The sequence below is a fragment of the Barbus barbus genome (assembly GCF_936440315.1).
Source record: "Barbus barbus genome assembly, chromosome: 40".
Taxonomy (NCBI): domain Eukaryota; kingdom Metazoa; phylum Chordata; class Actinopteri; order Cypriniformes; family Cyprinidae; genus Barbus; species Barbus barbus.
Window position 1 is genome coordinate 21840419 of NC_136718.1, and position 27672 is coordinate 21868090.

The following is a 27672-nucleotide window of genomic DNA, read 5'->3' on the forward strand; positions in this document are numbered from 1 at the left end:
GGACCACCTTCTAAGAAACTCTAAGCCCTTCGCCTTCCCCGCGCAGACAAGATACAACGGCGGCCATTGAAGTGCGGGAGAGATTAGGGCTCACCTCAAAGACTTCAACCACTTAAAGATAATCTGAAAGTAATAGAGCAGGCTGGGATTAATTGGAGAACAATTGCCGCCGTGTCCTCAGGAAGGTGGTAAATCTGACCCCCATGTGGCTTTGATGCCCCCCTTCCTGAACCGGGATGGCGTGCCAAGCAAGCCACCTCTTCTTGGTTTGGTACAGTGCGACTGTGCTTACGAGATGATGGTTTAAGAGGTGTTTTACCTGTAAAAAAAAATTATTAAAAAATCAGAGGTTGGAAAAAAAACCCTCAAACTTCATATGTTCTATGAACTTAAAATTAATGTTTTCAATTGTAGATTCAATAAACTTGCATTTTAAATTAATATAAGTATTAGGTGTGTAGAATTGTCTTAGTTTGTCTAACTTGTGCATCAATTTGTTGAGCAATCTAAAAATACAGGTAAGTATGAGCATATAGAATAGTAATTACTTCTATACACCAAAGAAAGTTGTGTGTATACGCTGAAATGAAAAAAATCTTACTGAAAAGAATCACTCTAATGGTGACTTGAAACATACATTTAATGACAAAATACAATCAAAAACACCACATAGAGCTAAAACATCTGATAAAAATACAAATTATTCAAGTGCATCAATGCTGATCAAACTGAGCATGCTCAATATTTTCTTAGTTGGAAACTCACCTCTAAACTTGACATTGTAAGTTCTCAAACTAAATGGACAAAAAATGGACTTTAATATTATTTGTAATGTCAGCTTTTCCAACCTTTTAAAGTAGAGTTTGTCTGACAAAACAGTAGTTGGGTCTTTTTTCAAGGATGCTCATTTTTGCTGTCCTGGATCTTTTCTGCCACTTCTATTGTTTAAGTCTTAAGTTTAAGTAGTTAAGCTTTGCCTTTAGCCTCTCAGTCGCTAAAGTTACACATCACCCCGAGCCCGTAACCCGACACAACGCGCATTATCTCTGTTTTCCTTTCACACATTGGAAGCTCCTTTGGGGGAAAACTCCAATTGAAGCTCTCACAGTGAAGCCCATAAATAAACAGTCACGATCTCAGATGCAACGTCAACACTCCTTGCTTTGAGCCACTCGAGCAGGACCGCTCGCTTTCTGGCCGCAAATAAGATAAAGGCCCTGATGTACTTCAAGAGAAATCAAAGATTAACTGGTGCGACGTCATTTTGAACAAAATCGGACCAAAACAGCGTTTGTTTGGAGTTAATTTCATGAGAGTCCCACACATAACATGTGGATATTAAGAATTTGTTCCCTTGTTTTACTAAATTGTGGTCATGTTGTTCTTATTCATTACCTTGATTTGAATTAATTAAAACTAGGGAATGAATTAGTTCAACATGGCCATTATTTCCTAAAAGGGTTTCTGCGGGTCTTAATTCACCCCTCCACAAATTAAGGCCTAAAAACTTCTTAAATCAGAGTGAAAAATATTACATTCATAGTAGTGCTGTCAAACGATTAATTGCATCCAAAAAAAATAATTATATATATATATATATATATATATATATATATATATATATATATATATATATATATATATATATATTGTTTTCTGAAAAATTTAACAAAATTCACTTTTAAGCATAAACTCAATTTAACAAAATTGAGTTTATGCTTAAAAGTGAAAACAAGTTTTCATTCCTTTTAAGTTGAATTTTCTGAGCCCATAGATCTTATTTTCATCATAAACATTCTCATAAAAGACTTCTTATTTGTGGTCTTTTTGCTTCTCAGGTAAATGTATTTTGATTTAGGAATCTTTAGGGTTTTGCACTGAAAAACAAGAATACTGATGAAGAGCATTTTTTGTTATAATTTTTGTTGTTGTTGTTTTTCCCCCACTGTGATCAGAAGGTAATACATAAATATTATTTGTTAATAAATATTTATTTATTTAGTGAAAAATGAATTAAAAGGAAGTTTTATTTTTTCAAACTTTGAAGCATTAATACAAGACATTTACATTTAGGAAAAATATTGACGTATTGTTTTCCATTTATATTTATTCCTTTAAAATTTCTCTACCTGGTCGTAAAAAAGTCTAACATTTGCCATCATAAAACCTGCAAACTCTATCTAAAATGAGGGCTCATATTCTACAATACTGGCGATAGACAATGGACCTTTTTTGGCTGTAAAAATGTGCTGAAATATCGCTAATATGGCCATGCCTAAATACTGTTTGATACCATTATTTTCAGGTATCATGAATTTCTTTTTACCCCCAAGCGAAAATAAAACAATCTTTACTGTACATCAGTAACCATCATCAGCTTCAAGTTCTTACACTGCTATTCCAGAGTGGAAAAAAAAACGTTTTACAAAAATATTTAATAAGCAGCATTGTTGATAATAAGAAACTGTCTTTGAGCAGCTAATCAGCATATCAGAATGATTTCTGAAACAAACTTTGCCGCACATCCGGTGTAAATGTAAATCCACCTGTGTGCTTATCTCTTTCTCTTCTGCTCCACCATGTCATCCTCTCCCGATGTATGCCGGACTTCCTCCTTCCTCCACCCAGTTTGTGAGTACATCATTTATCCATCGCTCTTCTTTAAAAGCCGCAGTGAATATGTCTCCATTGTGCCCCAGTGGTAGTTGTCACAAAGGTGCTATTTGGTTAGTGAGAGTTGAGGGTTCCCTGCCAGGCCAAAACAGGAACCTGAGGAACAAGGGTAGGAGACGTCACATCCTGTTGGCCGTCGTCCGTCACGCCAAGCCTCCATGAGATCTGTCGCGCTGTCAGTCAAGCATGTGTGCCGGCCAATCCATCTCAAGGGTGCGACAGCCCAAACAATAGAGCGGCTGATGGGGAAACCAGACTTCATCTATCACAATATGTCTCGCGGGCAGGACTGGAAACACCTACAGGAGACAGGACCCTCCCGTAGTACAGAGCACAAGCTTAAGAATACACAATAGTGGAGATGTGACGCGTATTGTGTACAGATGAAATAGTATGGAGTATGTGTACATTGATTTCAGACTGTAGTGTATTGTTGTCACGTGACTTTAGTCAGTGAGTTGGGTCTAGTTATTAAAAACTATTAAATAGTATAATTTTGCATTTTTAATGACATTGTGTAAAAATGTCTTTTGTCAGAATCTTGTTACTAAAATCCTAGCAAATTATTATTATTTTTTTTTTTTTACAAAAATATGAAGCAGCACTGTTTTAAACATCTATAATAATCAGAAATGTTTCTTGAGCAGCAAATTAGTATATTATAATGATTTCTGAAGGATCATGTGACATTGAAGACTGGAGAAATTATGCTGAAAAGGCAGCTTTAATCACAGGAGTAAATTACATTTTAAAATATATTCAAAAAAAAAAAAAAAAAACGTTATTATAAATTGTAATATTTCTGAATATTACTTTTTTTTTTTTTTTTACTGTATATATGATCGAACAAATGCAGCCTTTAAGCATAATTGACTTCTTTTAAAATCGTTAACAAAATCTTACCAAATACCAAAATTTTGCACAGTAGCAGTAATGATCTCACTTCAAGCCCATTGTACTGTGGGATATAATAATTTGAGTAGTATGCTATTAAGAACCTTAGTAACTAAAAGCATTCCAGTATGCCATATTGTTGTCACATGACATTTTGTTTACTTCCAGGAGTTATTTTGTGTTTTTAGTGTCGTTTTGTGTAGAAATATCTTAACTCTAGGCAGCCTGAATTAATATTTGACAAATTGATGTAAAAATCTAAATATCAGCTGATGGGTTAGTGACTTCATTTTTACTTTTGACTTGGTATTTTTCACAATGCATTAAAATTAGTGAAACAGAAATTTGAAGTTAAATAATGTAGATCAGAGCTGTATTTTATTCTTTTCTAGATATAAATTTCTTTACAAAACTAAAAATTTCCCATTCTTTTTTTTTCAGTTTTAAGAGTTTTGAGAGGTTTGGTTTAACAGAAAAATTTACTTAGTGATATTTCACCCAAAAATGAAAATGGCATTGTGATAATTACTCACCCTCAAGCTATCCTAGGTGTATATGACTTTCTTCTTTCTGACGAATACAATCAGAGTTATATTAAAAAATGTCCAGGCTATTCTAAGCTTTATAATGGCAATGAATGGGTGTTTCGATTTTGAAGTCCAAAAAAGTGCATCCATCCATAATAAAAAGTGCTCCACACAGCTCCGGGGGGTTATTAAAGGCCTTTTGAATTGAAGCGATGCATTTGTGTAAAAAAATAGAGAATATGCTAGTCTCACAAGATCCAACTTTTGTATAGAGCAAAGGAAAACCAGTCTCCTCTTGGCTTATATTGAAATCATCAACATTTTTCTTTACAAATCCTCCTTTTGTACTTTTAATTCCTTCCTCCTTTTTTGTTTTGTTTTGCTCTCTTCTCTGCGCTTCTGCATTCATCACAATATTTGTTTTTACAATAATGCATTGGTTTGCTTCAAAAGGCCTTTATCAACCCCCTGGAGCCGTATGGAGCTGTTTTTATGATGGATGGATATGCTTTATTGGGATTTAAACACCCATTCATTGCCATTATAAAGCTTGGAAGAGTCTGGACATTTTTTTTTTTTATATAACTCTGATTGTATGCATCTGAAAAAAGAAAGTCATCTACCCTCATGATGGCTTGAGGGTGAGTAAATCATGGGCTAATTTTCATTTTTGGGTGAATCATATCTTTAAACGGTGTCAATTAATCTTTCCAAAAATAGAAAATTAAGCATTAAATAATGTAGGTCAGAAATGCATTTTATTCAAATTGAGATGTGATAGTATTTCAAACATTGTTCCTCACCCACATTCTTGGAAGGAAAACAAGAAAAAAAAATTCTCCAGAATAACATGCACTAAAATTTAAGCACAGTACAACCACATAAAGTGGCTGATTTTGATCCAGTGTCGTCTTGAAGAATCCACCTCCCATCATCGTCCTGATAAAGGAGGTGTGTCGCTCCAGCTGAGGTCAATAGCTTTCCCATCTTCTCCATTCGTCGTGTTTGAGAGTGCCGAGCGTTTGAAGTTCCAGCGTCGGTGTGCATGTGTGCGGTGTGCGGCCCCTTCTCCTTCTGACAGGCCTTGTCAACAGCCTGATGCCTGGGTGGGTCCTCCATCAGAGGGTCATACCAACATCATCAATCTTGCACCCCGTGACAGGCCTGTGCTCCCCCCGCAGTGGGCACACTGGTTTGTTGTTTTGTAATTAGACCGCCATTAGATGGCAGGAAACCATCCCCTCCACACCCTCTGTTCACAGCTGGGGCCCGCTGGCAGCCTATGGGAGCCACGGGCCGCTCCACCGCGTGGCGTTATGGGGGTGGGAATTGATCTAGTGGGAGAGAATGAAAATGCGGAGCGTAAATGATGTATTACAAGATGAATCAGATGGCTTGACGATTGTGTACTAGCTCAAACAAGCAATATGAGGATTCAGATTTGCTGCCCAAAAATCTCAGACCACTGAAAATCTGCTGTTTTTTGGATTTAGACAGAAAATTATCTTTTTTAGGTTAGTTTTAGAATTTTGAAATGTTAAATGATTTAATTGATTTAATTAATTCTATGAAATTAAATTTATTTTTATATGGTTAAATACACTTTAAAATTATTTAAAAAATAAATTAAAACTATGAAATAACATGAATGCAAGAGTGAGAATTATGTAGTGGCCAAAAATGTTAAACCAATCCTCAACCAGTTTCGTTATGTGGAAAAAATTAATAATAAAAAATTAATAAATGAATGGATAAAGACTAATAAAAAATATTAAAATAGTCAAATAAATATCAAAATAGAAATGTAGAATGTATGAAGAAATAATATTTGAATGAGTACTTAAGATTCTCCACAATTTCTTGTTTAAATATAGTAATAATAAAAACATTTAAGAGTGAAATAAAAAATAAATGTTATAAAATAAAGCAAATAAATATTAAAATAAAACCAATATTATAATTGAAATTTATTTGAAGAACATGTTTAGTATTCTGCACAATTTCTAGGTTAAATATAATTAAAACATTTAAGGGTGAATTCATGAAAGAATGGTAACAAAGTGAAAATAAATATTAGAATAAAATTGATCCAAAAAATTATTTGAGGATTGAATATTTAGTATTTTGCCTTCAAACTTTCTTGGTCAAATGTAATAAATAAAAGCATTTAAAAATTTATATAAGAAAATGTGCAAATAATTAAATATTAAAATACTTTTAAATAAATATTACAATAAAATATGAAGACTGAATATTTAGTATTCTGCACAATTTCTAGGTCAGATGTAAAAAATAAAAGCATTTTAAAAACGAATAAAAAGACTGAACATGAGGATGTTATTTAAATATATTTTGCGTGTCTATATATTATTCATATTTACATTTGTAGCTATATATTTAGTATTGTAATGTTTCAATATCTTTCACAGACAGCGCTACACTGGGCTGCGAAACACGGTAAAGAAGACATGACCACAGTGTTGGCAGAAGCAGGGGCTGACGTCAATACAAAAGCAGTACGTGCTTCATAAATCAATACATTTTTAGTTGAAAACAAATACATACATGCCTAAACTTAAATGCATTTACTAATCATAATTGTTTTGTCTCTTTTTTTCCCTCACAGCATGTAAGTACTGCTCACCTTACATTCACCTTGCTGTGACAGCATGCCTGAGTTAATGTTTCTCACGTGTGTGCCTGGCTGCCAGAAAGTGTCCGGTTTTGAAATGTCCGCTTCTGACATAACTCCTGTGAAAGGGTATGTGGGTGCCCAGCTGTACAAATGAAGCCAGGCGCTGTTTGAGAATGTCTGTTCATAAATCAAACTCTGTCATGTTAACAGCTTCCCTTAAACAATGTCTTCATGTATTCCAAAAGCAGGCTCAGAGCAAAGCAATTTCACTGAATTACCAGGCAATTCTGATTCTGTCATTAGATTTTGTTGCTGTAACCTCAGTTAATTTGTGTCCCGTCTTTCTCTCCCCCTCTTCTCTTCTTTCTGTCACTCTCTGATTCTGTTGTGTTGTGTTTTTATGATTGGGACATGGGCACTAGGGGGTGAGTGTTGAATTTTCCTTCACCCTGTCCGTTTCCTTTTCATTTCTGTTTTGCGGTGAGATTGATCACTAGAGATATTAGAGATATTTCATTTGAAACCTTTTCTGTTTGGGTGAATCTCACAAATAACATTTTCATCACCCCAAAATCAAAAGAAAATAAATATAATTATATTTAGCAGTGGAGAAATTCACAAGTTTTCAGTATTGAAATGTGTGCATTACTTTTATTTATTAATTTCATTATTTTTTAATTCTTCTTTAACTACTGTGTGTGTGTGTGTGTGTGTGTATGTCACAGGGCAAAAAAAATGTAAAATATATTTTAAAATATTTGTAACTAAAATATTTTGTATTCAATTGAATTATTTTTTGTTAAATTGAATTTAATCAAATATATTTATATGCGTGTGTTATGTACATATTACGGAAATGAAAATTGTTAAATATGCTTAATTGTCATGAAAATAATGTCACAGAGCAAACAAATCTGACAAAGTTTACTTTATGTAAAATAGTTGTTAATGTAAAATATATTTTGTATTAAATTGAATTAAATATTTTTGTTTAATTGAATTTAATACAAAATATGTATATTTATGTGTGTGTTACAGCAGAGACAATTATTAAATAGGCTTAATTGTTATGAAAATGTCACAGCGCAAAAAATCTAAAATATTTTAATATTTTATACATAAAAAATATTACTACATGTAAAATATTTGTAAATGTAAAATATATGTATTTAAAGATTTTTTTGTATAATTTAATTTTTTAAATTTTTTTTATAGATTTCTTTCGATTTTGGGATGACGTGTGACCTGGACTTGCTCTTGACACTTGAGATATTCAGTCTTTTGTTCTTACAGGGATACACACCGTTACACATCGCAGCACTGCATGGCCATCGACATATATTCGACCTGCTGGTCAGGACATACGGTAAACATTCATGCCCCACAATGACACTTTTTTTTTTTCCCCCCATTTTATTCATTTACTTTTTTTTTTCTTTTTTTTTAAGCATGCAACTCAAATTAAGTGCAAAAAATAAATAATAAAAATATAAAATATATGCATAAATATAAAAGCAGTGACACTTAAGTTGCTTAATTTAATATTGCTGAAATATGAACATGTTCACAGGAGCGAAGGAGAATCTGCGGGACTACAGCGGCCACTTGGCGTATCATTACCTCAGTTTACGGGAGACACAATTACAAGACCATGAACTATGTGAGTCGATCTCAGTTCTCCCTTCTTTGTGCATAAATGCAATGCAGCATGTGGGTGTTTGACATGTGGCACATGTGGAAAGAGCAGCACTGAGGATGTTTTCCACATTAGCGCAGGCATGTGGATTCTCTGAATCTACGGGGTGCCCCGTGGATCAGTTTTGGACTGTTTGTCTTCACCCTCTTTGTCCTTCCAGCATGTTATTTCATGCACAGTGTGGTCTTCTTCTTAACACTGCTTTGATGTTTGTTTTCCAAGCTGAAGTCAGCGAGTGCCTCATCCTAACCCAGGCCAGCGAGCGTAGGAACCGGAAGATCACCTCATTATTTCACTCCATGAAGAAGTGGGGTTCAGCAGAGGACCTGGCGCCCGTGCCGGAGGAGAGGACTGTTGCTCATCAGCTCATGCTGCCTGCGTTTAGACCCAGAAAGTTCTCACGGTAGACTGTGTGAAGTCTCTTGAATAGTGTACAGATGAAAACGCACTTTGCTGCTTTCTTCGCACAAATAGTATGATGTAGTTGTATTCACATTTAAGTAGTTTTTAGCTTCATTAGCATTTATAGTGTTATGCCACAGCAGTTTGTGAGATTATATAAGTGTTAAAGTGCTAAAGGTTTACATCTTTCATTAAGCAATGAAAAGGTGCATTTTAAATTACGTTCATCATATGATCCCAAAGTTTTACAAATTTGAAGAACTATGTTGTCTATATGTTATTAACTGTATGTTAATGCTAAAGTTCTGTCTTGAATAGAGACCAACTTCAGCTTTTATTTGCCTTATTTTCACCTTACCAAACTTAAAATCAGAATCACAGTTTATGGTTCTGTGAGAATGTTTTTCATCCTTAAATACAACAAAATCAAAAAATACCTTATTTACTAGATTTCAAATATTTTATATACTCTTATTTTATAATATACTTAATATTTTACATTATTTTTGCATAGATAGATGGCATATACAGTGCCTTGCAAAAGTATTCATACCCCATCATTTTTTTCACGCTTTGTTGCTGCCTTGTTAAACCACTTTAAATTACTTTTTTTTTTTTTCCCACATCAATCTACACTCCATACACCATATTGACAAAGCAAAAACAGAATTGTCACAACTTCATAAATTTATTAAAAATAAAAAACTGAAATAAGTACATTGCATAAGTATTCATACACTTAACTAAATATTTAGCTGAAGCACCTTTACAGCCTCAAGTCTTTTTTTGTTTGATGTGACAAGCTTTTCTCATCAGCATTTGGCAATTATCTGCTATTCTTCTCCTCACCTCTTCACCTCTCAAGCTCTGTCAGGTTAGATGGGTGCAGATGCACATTTTCAGGTTTCTCCAGAAATATTTTACTGGGTGTAATCCCAGTCTGTGGCGGGGCCACTCAAGGATATTCACAGAGTTGCCTTTAATCCACTCTTGCTGTGTATTTGGGTTCATTGTCCTGTTGGAAGCTGAACCTTCTGCCCAATCTGAGGTTCTGAATGCTCTGGATTGGATTTTCATTAAAGGAACACTCCACTTTTTTGAAAATAGGCTAATTTTACAACTCCTCTATAGTTAAACAGTTGAGTTTTAGCGCTTTCGAATCATTCAGCTGATCTCCGGGTCTGGCGGTAGCACTTTTAGCTTAGCTTAGCATAGATCATTGAATCGGATTAGACCATTAGCATCTCGCTCAAAAATGACCAAAGAGTTTTGATAATTTTCCGTCTGTCTCAATATTTTGATGCATTGAGCTTTTCTTCTATTCTGATGAGTCCCTCAGTCCCTGCTGCTGAAAAACAGCCCCACAGCATGATGCTGCTACCAGCACACTTTACTTTTGGGATGGTAGTCTGCAGGTGATGAGCAGAGCTGGTTTCCTTCAAACATGATGTTTGGAATTGAGGTTCATCAGACCAGAGAATCTTGTTTCTCACAGTCTGAGGGTCCTTTTGGTGCTTTTCTGTAAATTCCAAGTGTGTTTTCGTGTGCCTTCACTGAGGAGAGGATTGAGTTTGGCCACACCGCCATAAAGCCCAGATCAATGGAGTGTTGCAGTCCTTCTGTAAATTTCTCCAATCTGCATATATGATCATGGAGCTCAACTAGGTTCTTGATCATCACACTAACCAAAGCCATTCTCCATCAGTTGCTCAGTTTGGCCAGGAGGCCAGCTCTAGGAAGAGTCCTGGTTGTTTCAAACATTGTTTATTAAGGGTAACAGACACTACATGGATTTGTGACCCTTCAATGAAGCAGAGTTTTTTTCCTGAACTCTTCCCCAGATGTGTGGCTTGACGCAAACCTGTTTCTGAGCTCTACAGACAGTTCTTTTGACCCCAGGGCTTGTTTTTGCTCTGATATGCATTATCAGCTATTAGACCTTTTATTAAGATGTGTGTGTCAATGCTCCTGAGCTAAATTTCAATTGTCCCAGATAAGGGTATGAATACTTATGCAATGGAATGCATTTAAGTTTTTTATTTTTAATACATTTGCAAAGATGTTAACCTGTTTTTTGCTTTACCATTATGGTGTATGGAGTGTAGATTGATGTGTGTGTGTGTGTGTGTGTGTGTGTGGGGGGGGGGGGGGTAATTTTAAAGCAGTTTATCATAAGACAGCAACATAAAACATGAAAAAAATTAAGGGGTATGAAAACTTTCGCAAGGCACTGTAAATGAACAATATAAGTATAAGTTTATTATCAAATTGCAATGAAAAAATTAGTCACATTCTACATTATTTCACTTTAAAATATTCAAATATTATTTTATGGAATTTAAATACTTTGCGGGAGCCTTTTCTTTTATTCTTTGCTGGTGCTAATGTCTTTTATTGTATGTTTTATCCCATTTTTATATTAAAATAAATGCCTTTTGCATTTCAAAGGATGAGTTTGAGTAAATCTGCTAGTTTGTGCCTTATACTGGAAATCTGAGGGTATTTCCTGTTACCTGAGTGTTTATTTTCATCATGTAATTAATGTTCCGTTATATAAAATAGAAAATAAATTGTACTGTGTGTGATGTGCTTTTTTTCTGTTCATTATCCAATGTTTTTTTTCCATCTAATTGTTAAGATATTTTTTTTTTTTTTGTCATAAAGTGTTGCGCTCCAATCTCTCACCTTTCCTCCGGGCCCTTGCGCTAATCTAGCGTGCGGCTCTTTCATCACTCTCCTGCATCACCCTAACAAGATTACACCCTATCAGATCTTCCACCTCAGTCACTGTCCCCTGGCTTGCACCTTCCCAGCGAAGCTCCTTGGTTCTTTTCTCCTCTCCTTTGATGCCCATCGGTCACTCGGCTTTGAGTTCCCCAGATGGAGCAAATATGGGCCCTAGCGGTCCTCCGTAAAGTCCTGAGCCCTTAATTCCAGCTTAGTCGCAAAAGGCCAGCACTTGCTTTCGGGTTTTGGGTATCACAGGAGAAGACAGGCAAGTGGTTTTGTGCCTCATTTCTGAAGGGCATGGGGGTGTTTGAAGGATAAGAGGGCCTTGCTGTAATAGATACTTATCTGACTGCCCCGCAGTCCTCAAACACGCTGCTCCTCTAAAGAGATTAGAACCCAGGGAGGGCACATTAGCTCTAATCCCGTGCTTTGAGGGCTCTGCCCCACCCCGCGCTCCACTTATTCTTGCCCCTTATGTTGCAGGAGGATACCTTGTATCTGGCCCATGTGTAAGGGTAGCCTGTGGCTACACAGGAGGGGGGTCGGAGGGTGTGTGCGTGTCTGCGTTTGCGGGGGGGAGGCTGCTGAAAAGCCCGGAGAGGCCTCCACTGCTGTGTAACTGATTCTCAGCTCTCTGAAGAGATTAGGCGCTACATTGTTGGTTTGGTTGCTCATTTCCATCTGAGGGCCTCTCCCCCTGCGGTTAAGGGCTGCCGTTGTGCCGGGGAGGGGGAACTGAAACCAGCGGCTCAAGGTTTCCAACTTCCTTGTAGTCTTTGTTTTACAAATGACCCAAAATGTAGATGTCATGTCACAGTTGCCTTACAAGCACACCAGGTATTGATTGTGAGGAGAAAACAGTGCATTAGTTAAGCGCTTCATGGGAGTCTTGATGCTATCTATCTAGATTTGTATACATATATTTCTGTCTATCTCTCTTTCTGTTTATAGAGCAGGTGTTTTCTTGTTACTGTCTTGTTCTGTACTTTTTTTGGTTCCACTTTTTGATAGTCCACTTTAGACTACTAACTATAAGTAACTTTGTAACTACATGTCAACTAATTCTCATTAATTTGCAACTACATGTCTACTAACTCTCAGAGTACACTGTTAAGGTAGGTTTAGGGTTAGTAGAATAAGTTGACATATACTACATATGTTTCTTATAGTCAGTATGTTGTGGAGTGGACCCATCAAAATAAAACATTAGATATAATAATCCTCTAATTATACTAATAATTAGTCTACTAATACTCTAATGACTGCTAGTTGACGTAGTTGCAGAGTAACTTACTGTTAGTAGAATGTCTAAAGTGGACTATCGAAAAAGTATTACCCTTTTTTACCAGCATCTCAGTTTTTTGTTCAAGCAGCAGAACATGTAGCAGGAATCTGGATGCCGTATGGACGCAGTGCACTATATTCTCAACCACACATAAGGATGCTAATGTAGATGGGCCCTAATCTACAGCACAAACTCCAACCACCATGCCGCCTGTCACAGGCTAACGAACACCACCTGTCACTCACCCCATGCGGGGGCTGTCAATCAAATCACACCCCAAAAGAGAAAGAGGAGTGGGCGGGCCCGATCCAGACCCCTAACAAAGGCATCCTCCCATTGGTGAGTACTTGCAATGTCACTTCTCTGTAGAGGGAGGGGGGGTGATTGATAGAGGGGAGGTGGGAAAGACTGATAACATTCACGTTCAGCTAACTTCCCTCTGTTTGGGCCTGTGGACTTGGCATAGCTCATTTGCTCTCAAAATGAGGGTTTTGAACGCTAAAAACAACATCATTGTTTTAGGAGGCCAACACTTTTATGCGCTCATGCCATTTAAAATGAGACCTGTCTTGTAATGAAATGGCCCATATAAAAACAAACTTCTTTTTGAAAGGGGATTTAAAAAGAGTTAAGAGCAATTTAGACCACAAATGGATATTTATTTTAATTTCTTTACATTTGTCAGCCTAAAAAAATGTGCTTCATAACATTCAGATGCCTCATAACCTTTTATTTAGGTCAATATGAATATATTTACTCAACTCAATCAAAAAAAAAAATGAAAGTCTTTTTTAAAGGTCATATTAGGTGGAAAAAACTCCTTAAAGTAACATCTTGCTTTATTTATTTGTTTCTTTAGATTAAATTCCTCTATATTATACTTGTTTAGTAAAAAATAAATGTCAATTCCTTTTTTAGCTATTATTCTTTTAGGTTTAATGCTAACTCGATTCACAGTGTTTAATTAAATTTGACCTCTTCTCACCTCAAAACGACTTAAAGGAACTACTTCCAGAAAGAAAAACTAACGTGTTGAAGGTGTGAAACACTCTATGGATTCCCTTCATGCATTTGTTAACAGATCTTATTGACACCTGACTATTGGCCGTTCTAATGACGTGTTCAAGCCTTTTGTCTGCTCAGCAGTATGTGATGAGCGCTAAATGAAGTCACACCTCTGCCCATTGTCATTATCAGCTCATTGGGATACACACACTGCGCTCAATGGATGATCCTCCTATTTGCCACGAATTCCATTTAGGTAAAATGCAGATAGTTTAATTTTCAGTTGTGGAGTAGACAGACCAGTCTGGTTTTGTCTTGACATGTTTAACATTTGCATGTCCTCACCAGTAGAAACTATGGTTTGATTTTATGGTTTAATTCAAGCTTGGAGAAGTTGATTAATTACAGATTTCATCTTTTACATTTATATACAGTGTATATGTGTGTGTGTGTATATATATATATATATATATATATATATATATATATATATATATATATATATATATATATATATATATATATATATATATATATATATATATATATATATATATATATATATCCATGAAATAAATTAACATTAGAAAAATTTACCAGTTACCATAGATGTGATTTTTTTTTTTTTTTTTTTACTTTATTTGTTTGTATGGTTATTTTATTTAATTTTAACAGACACTTTAGAGTATATCTTATAGTAAAACCAAGTTTTATGCATATACATTTTATTACTTGTTTATTTATGAGTATATATACCTTTCCATGCATTTGCATGGTTATTTTATTTTATTTCACTTGATTTTGTTTTTTATTTTAACTGCTCTTTTAGGGTATATCTTAAAGCCTAATTTTGTGTTTATTTACCATATATTTCTATTTTTAACAGCCATTTTGAGTATGCTATAGTCAAACCAAGTTTTGTTCTTGCTTATTTATGAATTTATTCATCTAGTTTATTTTAATTTTTTTAATTTACCATGCATTTGCATGGTTGCTTTATTTTATTTACTTATTTTCTAAGCCATTTTACAGTAGCCATATCCGATTTGTGTGCATATTTTTTATATGTAGTGCATTTTTATGTTTCTATTTAAATTTCTATGTATCTAGCCTATGTATATTTGTTATTAAATTAATACACTTATATTATATACAGTTAATTAATTAATTATATTTTTTGTCCATATGTTTAATTATGACCTATGAAAATATATTTTCAGTAAACGTATTTTATGATGATTTGAGGATTCCAGCTGACCTTGATGTGTAGAAGTAACACTAAGCTGGTAAGTACTGGCACCTTTTTCTCTGATCCTGCAGTTGTTGATTTGCATTGGTTGATCTGTTTGGTTAACCAACACAAACCGTGAGGATTTTGACACGAGGAGTTCCAGTAGAGTGAAACAAAATTGAATTAAGCTCTCAGGAGAAATCTCCACTCACGCCGATCTTGATTTCTCTGCTTTCTCTGTGGTGAAAGACTGGAAAAGCTCATCTCTTATCTGAAGTATGTCGGTCTGCTATCTCACACTGTTCTCCTCTCGGCAAATGACTGACATCCCATGAGCAAACAGTCTTAACTGGACCTGTCAGAACATGAGTACACCTGTATTGTGTGCGAGAAGAGAGGAAAGAGAGGAGAAAGCTGAGTGTGTGAGGAACACAATAATCACAGCCTTGAGCTGCTTATCTCCAGAGATGCAGCATAAGCTTTGCTCTTTGCTCTCCATTTTGACCATTGTGCTAGTTGAGTAAATTTGCTCTTGGCTCGAGGGGATCTGAACCCCACCCTGCTTCCAAACTTATCTGTCCGTCTGTCAGCCCTTCAAATGTCTCACACCTTCACACAACCTCACCCTACAAAAACTTAAGAAACATTTCCAAATAAAAGGTGATGAACCTTTGAAAAGATCAAGGTAAGTAACACTTCTTTTCATCAGATACCCTACTGAAATAATACATAAAATGCGACTAAACTTAATTCTGAGACTCTATCAAAGTTTTAGGAAACAATGCATGCCAGCATTGTTTACTAGATAACAGATTAAAGAGCTAAACTTGTATTTCCAATGTCAGAGAGCCTGCACCCCCTGCTATCGGGTTGTTTGCTGTGCTTTTCTTTCCAGGGCATTGGTATGTATGTTTAGGAATTCTAATCTTATCTGAGTATCTTCCTACATTAACATCTGTTATGCTGCAATTACCATATACATTAGTCGACACCTGTTTCGCTTAAACCTATTTAATTACGCCAATTGTACTGGTTTGTTGTGGGCAAAAGCAAAGTCATCCCCTTTTAAAAGAGGTTTGATGTTCGGTCACAATAAAGCCAAATAATTCATAGTCCAGTTTGGAACCGAAAGAAAAAATGAGGAAAATCGGTGCGCTTTTAGACTAGCCGTGCATAAACGAGATTATTTTTATGTCTAATGTGTAAACGTTATCTGATTCAAAGAAGACATCAAATTCTCAATGATTAATTGTATTTTAATAACTTTAACGAAAATGTTATTTAACAATGCTTTAAGAAATTACAACACATAATACGTTAATTTTCGTATTACGTAATACGTCAAATGTTAATGTTATTAATGAAAGCCAATGAATCAACGCGTGCAATGCAAGTTAAATACATCTGCAATAGTAGGCTATTTTTTTATTTTATTTTTTTACTTGCACTAAAACTAATGTCAAATCAAACTAAAGTTTCTAAATCGGTGTTAATTCGTTAAAACCGCTACAAAGTATCTTCTTTTTCTTTTTTCACGCATTGCACCGTGTTGCTAATCCAATTCTGATAATGGCTTGTCATGTCCTGTCTTGTATCGTTTGCTCAGACAACAAGATGAAACGGTCTCAGCAAGATGGAAAGAAGTTTATTCTGAGACGTTAATGTGCGACATTTGTAGGTGTTCCGGTGGCTTTCCATCGCTTCTCTCGGCTGAGCATCATTCAATTACATTTAAAGTGGTACATGCAATCAAGACGAAATAAAACCTATAAAACAAAGCCAAAATATATTAAATGTAAAATAGCATTTTAAGTGTTTTCTATAAATACCATTAAAAAATATTGAATGCATAAATAGCCATAAATAGTCTAGCATCTGATTTTTTTTTTTTTTTTTTTTTATCTTTAAGACATCAAGACTTTAAGTCGGCCAAAATTTTATCCTATAAATCAAAACAGACAGATTTTCTACTTAAAGCTTATTTTCATGGTTTTAATATATTTTAGGTCGATGTACAATCAAACATCAATCTCGTTTAGGAGCATTTAAAAAAAATGCGAATTTCAAACAGAGCCTTATATTTTGCACACTTCAGTACGGATAAGCATCATGAGTTTAAAGACTTTTAGAGGCCGTTAAAAGGAACAACCGAAATTCTCCTTTGAAGGGATTTAGCTCCAGTGAAAGCCTTTGGATCACAGCTGTCAATCAACCACCATGGCGCCGCCCATTGATGCGGCTCCGCCTATAAAGAGCGCCCGTGAACTCGAGGGAGTGTCATTCAAACACTAGAGCTCAGGGAGTAAGGATGCCTGCTTCTCCAACGGGGTTTGGAAACTTCTTCATGGACAGAAACATCAACATGCCTGGTGGATATCAATTATTAGGCTGCCCGCCTGGAATGCAACAGCCACCGCCACATCTTGTGGGAATGGCTGGGGTTCCCTTACCTTTCTCAGGAATACCGGGGTACAGTTTCATCCCTTATCCTCATCCGGGACATATTGCACACATTGTAAGTATTCAAAAGTATTAATATTTTTTATATATATATTGCATATGCATTGCAATTCAAAGCAAATTTTTAGATTTTATTTTGTATGTATTACAAATGGTAGTAATGCACGTGAAGAAAATAGTTTATTATTGTATTTCAACATGCATATTCTTCATATTCTAAAACCGAATTCCTTGCTTACATTCAGAGCAATTCCTATGACCTCAAGGCTGCATCTCCGTTTCACCAAGCTCTCCTCGGACGGGGGGGACCCTATTATATTCCATATCGTCCCATGCCAGCTGATGACCCGAGTAGGGTCACCAAAGTGGCCACCAGAGAGAGCACCAGCGCTTTGAAGGCCTGGCTCAGCGAGCACCTTAAAAACCCATATCCCACCAAAGGCGAGAAGATCATGCTCGCCATCGTTACCAAGATGAGCCTCACGCAGGTGTCGACGTGGTTCGCCAACGCTCGGCGACGCCTCAAGAAAGAGAACCGGGTCAGCTGGGCCTCCAAAGGAAAGTCTGACGAGGAGGAAGAGGAGGGTGAGAGCGAAGAGGAGGGGTCTTTGAGGAAAGGCACGGAGGACGAAGATGAAATCGATCCTCAAACGGTTGATGAGGAGGAGGAGGAGGAGGAGGATGTCACGGGGTCAAAGTCGGTGGAGGACCGTTTAGCGGAAGGACTTGATCAGCAAAAGGAAAGTGACAAGTCTGACACGTCGTGTGAGAGCAAAAAAGAGGTGTGTAAACAAAATGTCGATGTCCAGAAGCCTAAAATCTGGTCTCTTGCGGAAACCGCGACTTCAGATATCGTCAAGAAACCCAGCGATTTGAAACATCTCCACAGTCCAGATTTTGGGAAGTGGTTGGCTGGATGGCCTTCAAGGGACTCCTACTCGCCTGTAAACCTCTCCACACATGATCTGCTCAAACAAAGTCAATGAAACTGTTAATCCAGGACACTATAGACTGAATTTTGCACTTTGAAAACCATTGGGAACGTTTTGTTGTGGAAGTTTGCATACAAGATTTAATCCAAAGGATGCGTATTGTGTAAATATTGTACAGATATTTTGTCTAAATTATAAATGCATTTACCTGCTGACTTATTTTGGCTAAAATAAAACGTTGAAAAATTGAAAAGTTTTGGTCATGGTCAATGGTAATGGTAAAATCCCTTTATCTAAAGTCTTTGGTAATGGTCTGGGGTTTATTGAATTTAAATACGAGTTGCGTTGATTTATTTATTTTTATAAAGTGTTGCATTGTTTTGCTTTTAGGTTTATTTACAGCATACTTTCGATTTCCGGCGGTAATGCTGTAGTTTCTTAAAGTCCTAAAGACCGGTTAATTAAAGCAATAAGTCACGAAAAGTCTCAAATTTCAGTTAAATTAACTCATCAAAGTGTCCATAACCAGCAACATCGGCTAATTCAACGGGCCATCGTTTAACAAATGGAACCTTATGAAATTTAATAATCGAAATAAAAAATAATAGGCCTATAGATCATTATGCTGTTTACACGAGCAATTAAAGCATCAACATGATGGAAACTGCTACAAATAGCTAAGGCTCGCCTAACCCAATAAAAATTGGTGCACAACTATAGGGCTAATAAAAGTTCAGATAAACAAGAGTTTAAGAGGAGTTCTCAGATTTTGGAGGCAGATCAAGGCGTTTCACTTCAAGGCTGGATTTAGGTTTCATGTCATCAGTGAGGACACTACTATTAAGGGATTTGCATATCTGCCGATCTGTTAAAACAATTAAAAGCAGCGCGGATTAAGAACATGAATTGTTCCGTTTTAAAGGGTGATAATTAAGATTATTCTCCTGTTTAGTCACAATTTGACAGACAAAAAGTGCCAGAGGCTTCTACCTTCACCCTCATTCAGTGCTTAAATGTAGGTGCCATGGGATCAAAGATGAACAAAGTGACTTGTGAGAAAATAAATAGTATACTGATACAAAATCAAGTGCAACAAGGCAAAACTGAATACTTAATATAAGCCAACTTGAACTGGAATAATTTCATATTATTCAAATAATATTATAATACAGTATAGAATAAAACGTGAACAAAAAAGTCCAAAATGTTAAATAAATAAACAGGCTTAAATAAATAAAGTACTACTAGTAGAAGTAATACTAATCAAATGAACAGACATGGTACTCACAATTAAATATAGAATAATAAAACTTATGCAAAAATAAAATAAAATGAATAAAGTCCAAAAGGGTAAATACATAAATGTGGTAATTTATTATAACATAAACACAGTACTTGCAATAAAAAAAATAAAAAATAATTCTGTGCATATTTCACCAATAATTGCTACTAGAAAACAATCAAATAAATAAAATAAAAGTCAAATAAACTGCTCCATCAAGGAACGGGGCATCAAAAATCTTGCATCCTTTGGTTTCTTTTATAACTCTCTCTGACACACACACACACACACACACCAATGGGATTAGGCCTTGGGACAATATTTTGTTTTTGCGGCCTCCCCTCTGCAGAGAGAATGATAAAAGGAAAACTCTTCCTTGCCAATCACTATGGCCTCCATGTAAATTCAAAGGCCTGTGGCCTGTTAATCCAAGGATAATGAGAAAACCCCTGGGTACAAAAAAGGAGCACCTCCCACCCGCCCCCCGAGCACACATTCACAGCTAACACACACTGGGCACAACAATCTCCTCCATACCCCCCTTTCAGTGGCCCAAATGATGCGTAATCCCAGTCTAAACATGACAGGCAAAAGGCTGTGATATTGAGATAAGGATTGAGGCGTTGAACAATGGCGTGAGATACAATGCCTAAATCGGCCATCAATGGGCTTCTCGATCTGAGCATATGGTCATATATGCTTTGGATACTACCTCCTTATTTATAGTTCAACAAGCTACTTTTGGATTTGTTTGTTTAGATATATACCAAAAATATCAGCTTTAGGAGTCAAAAATCTACACATCAATACTTTACATTTTCTAAAAAAAAAATTAAAAAAATGAAGGGTTGGTTTAAGAAAAATCATGTTATTTTAATGTGAGGCAAAGATGAGATTGAATGTTTAACTGTTTTATGCCAAAATGCCTCAAATATGGAAATGGCAACCTCTTGTGGACAGTCAGAGTATCCCACAATGCACGAGCGATTCATGTACAACTCCGTTTCACACCATTTGTCAATAGTTTTTCTATGGATATTTCACACCTCATAAGCAGCGAGTGAATAAATTGCAGTGACCGATTATTCATGCATAATCAAAAATGTTTTAATATGTACAGAGAATCAGGAATTACTTAATATGTACAGAGTTTTTTTCCACATAAACCTGAAATAAAACAATATACAAATAGTAATTCCCAATAAATTAAATTTAAAATCATACAATGAAAACTATTTATACAACACAATACAAAACAACATGCATATCACAAAATTTGACAGCAAATCAAAGATTACAAAAACAAAACATTACAAAACTTTACACATGATTTTGTCAACATTACCTCAATTATATTCACAGCTGTACATTATTTTCCATGCAAGTTAATGTTCTAAGAATGTTTTTCTGACATTCCGATTAGGTTATGAAACAAAAACGGCATTTCTAAACATTCCACGAATGTTCAAAAGTTCAATTTTTAAGTTATACAATCATTCTGGAAAACATGACCTACATAACCTGCAATCCTAAATATAAAGTACTGTTCTTGAAAACTGAGATGTTGTGAGCCTTTTTTTTTATCAGACTAGAACTGATGTGTGGAAAATCTCCTTAGGAGTCTTCTCTCTCACTCTTTTAGAATAAGACGGCGTTAGTGTCAGTAAAATGAGTGTATGGAGCCATGTCAGCTCATAAAGCCACCCTCACTACATTTTCTGCTTCCAAATATTTTTTTACCCTGTATTTTTTGTTACTGAATAATGAGCTCAAAACAGCATTATGTAACAATCACAGGATGCAAGTGCATATGTCTGAAAACACAAAGCAATGCAGTGAAGCTACTGTTTCAGTCATTATATAGAACATTTTTTAATGAGTGTGTAAGACACATGCTGGTTTTGGGACATTTAGAGTAAAGCAATGCTTTATAATGTAATGCTCTATATGCTGATGGTTGTAACGTGATCAGAGCACAGCTGTCTGGATTTTGTAGAAGACTGTGCTCTAAAAAATTGAATTTGATTCGGGATGTGAACGGACAGACTCTTTGCCATGCTCTTGTTGTACAGGATATCCGTTTTCAGTCACGTTACTCAGTGTGGGGCTCACGGGTGTGCTGTCATCGTCCTCCTCAGGCTGTCGAGGTATTGGTATGGTTGCTCTCTCAGCATCTGCATCTTGGTCCAATTTTGTCATATACCTCTTTCGGGCTTGTTTTTGCCACTAAAAACAAAAGAATCATTATTAATCTCCACACATGAGAATGACTATTTCATGGTGATGCATCTCAGAAAGACAGTGTATGTCTGGATTGTGGTGCATGTGATTGAATAGTAAATAGACATTTACCTCTATACAGCCATTATTTTCTAGAGGAAATGAAAAGAGCAATTATTGATGAACTCAAAGCTATAATGTGATATGAGCACTTGATCACTTAAAAGGATAGTTCACTCAAAAATGAAAATTCTGCCATTATTTACTCATCCTCGAGTTGTTTCAAACCTGTATGAGTTTCTTTCTTCTATGGAATATGTAACTCGATGTTGGTAAACATACAGTTGATGGTCCAGAAACTGTTTGGTTACCCACATATCTTCTTTTGAAATCCATGCAGGTTTGGGGTGAGTAAACGATGACAGAATTTTCACTTTTTTCAGTGAAATATTCCTTTAGGAATTGTACTATAGATGAATGTAATTTTTTTTGGTTGCATTACTTACTTTTTAGATAGAAATACACTGCAACTCCAACTATGACAAGCAGAACTACTACTCCCACCCCAATTGCAACTCTGAGGGTGGGTGTACCGTCCACTGAAATGTGACAAACAAAAACACAACAACCTCAGATGTTAATCTTCTACGTGTCTAACAGTACTGGTGATCAAAACATTACTGACAGCACTGTAAAACATTTGAGTGTGTATTGCAACCATGCAAACATGTCACAGTCTTGTTTCAAATAAGCATGATTTTCTGATTCTGTTTAGCCATACAGGAACTGGACTCCACCCACGCAACTCTTAAGTTTCACTACTGTACTTTCAACACCCACATGAACTCTTTTAGGAACTAACAAATGTACAACAGTATCAGTTTTACTGGCAATTAAACGGTTGTATTGATTTATTTTCTCAGTAAAAACAAGATCATGTTATACAGCGTACTCACAGCAGGTCCAGTCTGAGGTTGAATTTGCCGGAGCGTTTTTGGCATATCCATATTCACATCTAGACACAGGATAAACAGAAATTTAAGCAGACAGTAAATAAAAAAAACCCTACTTATTTTGCATGCTGATCAAACTCCCCAACAAACAAAACAATTCTGACATAAACCATAAATGAAAACATATAATGATTAATAAACAAAAAATATACACTACGGTTCAAAAAAGTTAGCAAGATCTTTTAATGTTTTTGAAAGAAGTCTCTTTTGCTCTCTAAGGCTGAATTTGTTAGACAAATTCAAAGCAGTTAGATCAGGTAGAAATAGAGATTTAAGGCAATGCTTGCATATTACGGTGTAGATTAAACTCAAAATTACACTTTTTCCTTTTTTTTAGTCTAAGACAACAGCAGTGGCACAGAAAAAAAGATTTTTCATACACTGTCCATTCCTTGCAAGTGTCAGCTGAATCATGGGTGGAGAATGTTCCATTTTTACATGCCTCACACACAGTATCACTATCTGCTGAACCTGCGAAAATACAGAGAAATGAGGATTAAACCTCAATAAGCTATATTGTATACATATACATATATCTCTAAATCACATCTGAAATGATGGTCTATGGGATGTGAAATATTATTATTCCAGAGGTAAAGATTAGGACAGAATCAAAATAAACCAGTGGGTTTGTATATGAATACTAACTTCAAACGGACTGTACCTTTTTTGATGACTCTCTGTCCTGGCTTACATACTGTGTGTTTCCTACAAGTGTCGCAGTCATCATTTTGTGTACAGTAGTATCCAGGTTCACACACGCATTTGATAAGGTCGGTTTTACTGGGATTTATTTGTGGCTGAAAATATAAATCTGATTTAAACAGAAAAGCAAGAGAAAAAAACAGTAAGCTTCAGAAAGACCTTACATTTATTGCATCCAAAATAAGTTTGTTTACATAATATGTGTGTGTGTATTGTGTATATTTATTATGTGTATATATACACACACACTCATACAGTATATATTTGGAAAATATTTACATGTCTATATTTTTATTTATGTTTAATTATTTATATTGCATTTAAATATATTTAATATACAAAATAAAAATGTTCTTAAATATATACATGCATGTGGATGTGTTTATATATATACATAATAAATATACACAATACACACACACATATTATGTAAACAAAAACTTTTATTTTGGATGCGATTTAATAGAGATTAATCATTTGACAACACTATTTATCATAAATATTAATATGAATAGATATTAATAGATTGCTATAGCATCATCCGAGAGTCCTTAAAACAAGTATCCAAAATCAGATAGATTCATCTAAACTAATATAGATTTTTAATGATAAAATATTGAGTAATGTTATCTTTATTAGACCAAACAGCTTTTTCACTAGTATTTCAGCGGTAATACTTTAACCTGTGGACACTCACTGGTGTCACAGCTGGGCTGGCGTTCACACATGGTTTTGCTTGTGTAGCCGCTCTGATACTCTCCTTCTGGGCAGTCCTGACAGCGCGGGTCCTCGCAGTTATCATCCACCAACATCCTCTTACCTGTGACACATTCACAGTAACTACCCGCTCTGAATAGACTCGTGTATATTAACATTGGACTAAGATTAAGCAAAACGTGATCGTATTGATGGGTTTATTTCAAGGCAACACGTGAAACAATATCATCTATTTAAAGTAAGGCCTGGGCAATTAAAACAAGATAGTACTGTAGCAGAGTAGACTACTCGTGCTTAAAGGAAGTAGACTTCATGCTGATACTTCCTCTAGACGATGCCAGTTTACTGTCACGCCACATTGAATTACAGTTCGTCCACGTACCTGGTCCACACATCTTGCAGCATTTATCATTCTTCAAATAATGTGTTTCCTTCTCACAGCATGACACAAGGCACAACAGTGTGGCCTGTCAAAGGTAAATGCATAAGGAACATTAAGTATATCAGCCTTTGCGTTGAGCTGAAAATCCTAATTTGGTGTTTACCAAAATTTATGGTAAATCTTTCATTAGGTGATCACCAAATCTTGGATTCAATCTGTTTGTCAACTTTTCTTTCAATTAGCACAGGTTTTGTATTTCTTTTTTGGAATTGATTGGTCATAAGCCTTCTTGATCTGAGCTTATGCAGCTCAGTGAGTGAAAACGAGCATTAGTTGTGGATAATTTTGGCAAAGTTCACTCAGAAACTGAGAAGCTCAGATCAGTGAGACCTACAATCAGTACAAAACCTGTGCTAATTGAAAGAAAACAAACTGACAAAATTGAATCCAATATTTGGTAATATTATGGCATAATGAGAATTTCAGCAGTTTTTTTTTTTGTGGTCTGGTCATTTTTGACTGGGATCAAGTGTGACAAAGTGGGAAAAAATCCATTTATCCATTTAGTCTAATGCGACATTAACTGGCATTTTTGGGAAAAAGAAAATCCTCTGAGTCGAAATGACCAGAACACAACATGAGGGTTAAGGTCATGTGACGTCAACATATCAGCGCCCACGAGGAGGTGGTCCACTCCATGAAGAATAAATCTGCTTTTTCTATTATATTAATATGTGTAAAGTCTATTTTTAAATGTCTAATGGCACCTAAAAGTTAAGTACTTTTATAATCAGTTATCATAAAATGAACTACTCATGACCAGCACTATATTTGGGCACACTTTATATTAGGTGGCCTTAACTATTATGTACTTGCATCAAAAAATAAGTACAATGTACTTATTGTGTTCATATTGTATTGCAACACACTTTTGCTGCCACTGAGGTGGGATACAGGTAGGGTTAGGGACAGGTTTGAGGGTAGGTTAAGGTGTAAGGGATGGGTCAACAGTGTAATTACAGATGTAACTACATATAGGTATTTTTAAAAATATAAGTATGTAACATGTAAGTACACAATAAGTGTATTGTATCAAATTATTAATTTAAATGCAAGTACATAGTAGTTAAGTCCACCTAATATAACGTGAGACCCTATATGTGACCAGTCTTAAGTCGCTGGGGTATATTTGTAGCAATAGCCAAAAATACACTACATGGCTCAAAATGATAGATTTTTCTTTTATGATAAAATCACTAGGACATTAGTCAAGTAAAGATCATGTTCCATGAAGACATTTAGTAAATTTCTTAACATAAATATATCAAAACTTAATTTTTGATCAGTAATATGCATGGCTAAGAACTTCATTTGGATAACTTTAAAGGCGATTTTCTCAATATTTAGATTTTTTTGCACCCTCAAATTCCAGATTTTCAAATAGTTGTATCTCAGCCAAATATTGTCCGATCCTAACAAACCATACATCAATGGAAAACGTATTTATTCAGCTTCTATGTTATGTATACATCTCAATTTTGAAAAATTGACACTTAAGACTGGTTTTGTGGTCCAGGGTCACATATTTAAATGTTAAGTATGTTTTTGTGCTATTTAAGTGGACGTGGGTCCCTCAGACCTCCAAACACAAGATTGGGCAAACTTGAAACCGAAACTGCGTTATTAACCATATAATGCGGAAAGTCCCCACCCAGAAAAACCGTTTTTCAACACAGAAGGCTGCAACCTCACACGAATGCTTTAAGTGACTATTTAACAACAGACAAAGCAAATCTTTTCATATGTCATTTAGATACAGACGCTTTATATGCTTCTCCAATGCCTAACCCAGCATTCAAATCGAAAGTGAAAGTAACGCTAACACACGAGTCATTGTTTCAGTAACAACGTCGATCTAAACGTTCTAAATGCTGCACATGAAAAATAGAAACTGATTCATTGTTACAATAAATATTAGCCATTTCAATAACAACCATCATTAATTTTAATGCGTAGTTAACATGCACGCGCAAAGCGTTACTTAAACGCGTAAAGCACATCACTTACCAGCGCACAAAGAATGAAAACTCCTGTCATGATGGCAATATCTGTAGAAACGGATCCTTGTAACCAGTTGTTGATGCCTCACAAACGCATAAAACACTAAACCGTCTGCTGCAGAATCAGATCTTAAACTAAGGCTTGGCAGGCGAGAAGGGGGGATTTCTTCCCGCAGATACGCCCACATGAGACATGTGACCATTTCCCATTTCCCCATGCTATTCCAAGAAGAGCGAGTAGAAACTCTAAAGACGTAGGCTATTGATAGGCTAATGCATGATAAAACTGGTAAAGTTATTACACTTATATTATTTTAAGAATTATTTCACGTTCTAGAGGGATTTTTTTAAACATCTGGAAAGTTGAGTAAAAGAATGATTAATATCATTTTAATTAATATAGCCTAATCTACTATATAAATCATAATTTTATTAATTTGAAAAAAGACCCAGATTATAACATGGAATTGGTTTCTCTGTCTAATTCCATGAGAACGTCACTCAACCAGGCAGAACTTCCCAGTTTGACTTTCACTTCCTCCTGACCACAAACACTATTATTCAGTGACAAAACATGCAAGTGACATTTATTTACTGGCGTACATACTTGCCCGATTTAATGTCACCTTAGCATCCTTAGCAAAACAGAAAATCATAATTCATAGTGATTTACTGAATGGACTACACTGTGTGACTAAAGCACTAATGCCTGCCATTGTATTTAATACTTTTTACTTTTGCATTTCGAGGGAATGTAAACATTTAGTGTTGGTGGCAGTGCAGTGACCTTTACGGTGCACACAGTTAATTCAAATAAACAAGT

General features: G+C 35.5%; 3 protein-coding genes across 3 annotated transcripts in view; 2 read left to right on the forward strand and 1 right to left on the reverse strand.

Annotated features, from left to right (window-relative positions):
• Positions 1-9509, forward strand: part of LOC306859382 (uncharacterized protein) — a 28418-nt gene extending 18909 nt beyond the window's left edge. Inside the window, exons 8-14 of the mRNA XM_079400396.1 lie at positions 2540-2631; positions 6524-6610; positions 6721-6755; positions 6855-6873; positions 7945-8095; positions 8300-8389; positions 8648-9509. Of these exons, the coding sequence (XP_079256522.1) occupies positions 2540-2631; positions 6524-6610; positions 6721-6755; positions 6855-6873; positions 7945-8095; positions 8300-8389; positions 8648-8832 (659 nt within the window). The 3' untranslated portion in view covers positions 8833-9509. The remainder of the gene's footprint in view (positions 1-2539; positions 2632-6523; positions 6611-6720; positions 6756-6854; positions 6874-7944; positions 8096-8299; positions 8390-8647) is intronic.
• A 7877-nt stretch (positions 9510-17386) lies between these two features.
• LOC306859623 (iroquois-class homeodomain protein irx-1-B-like) lies at positions 17387-18719 on the forward strand (the record flags this gene model as incomplete). The annotated part of the gene is made up of 2 exons (XM_079400739.1): positions 17387-17593; positions 17784-18719. The coding sequence occupies 2 exons, from the start codon at positions 17387-17389 to the stop codon at positions 18522-18524; spliced, it is 948 nt and encodes a 315-aa protein (XP_079256865.1). The 3' UTR covers positions 18525-18719.
• Positions 18720-19827: 1108 nt separating this feature from the next.
• Positions 19828-26986, reverse strand: LOC306860094 (tumor necrosis factor receptor superfamily member 14-like). The gene is made up of 9 exons (XM_079401622.1): positions 26857-26986; positions 24790-24874; positions 24388-24510; positions 23650-23799; positions 23366-23456; positions 22929-22987; positions 22479-22571; positions 22105-22124; positions 19828-21978 (listed from the first exon to the last, which is right to left on the reverse strand). Exons 1-9 carry the CDS (start codon positions 26884-26886, stop codon positions 21760-21762), a joined length of 870 nt encoding a protein of 289 aa, XP_079257748.1. The 5' UTR covers positions 26887-26986; the 3' UTR covers positions 19828-21759.
• Between the last annotated feature and the right edge of the window lie 686 nt (positions 26987-27672).

Excerpts from the sequence above, each read along its gene's own strand:
- LOC306860094 (XM_079401622.1), bottom strand. The coding sequence starts at position 26,886 with ATGACAGGAGTTTTCATTCTTTGTGCGCTG. Across the intron at positions 22,572-22,928 it reads AACCTCAGACTGGACCTGCT|TGGACGGTACACCCACCCTC; the intron begins GTGAGTACGCTG and ends GTCACATTTCAG. Across the intron at positions 21,979-22,104 it reads AAAATAATGGCTGTATAGAG|TGGCAAAAACAAGCCCGAAA; the intron begins GTAAATGTCTAT and ends TTTTGTTTTTAG.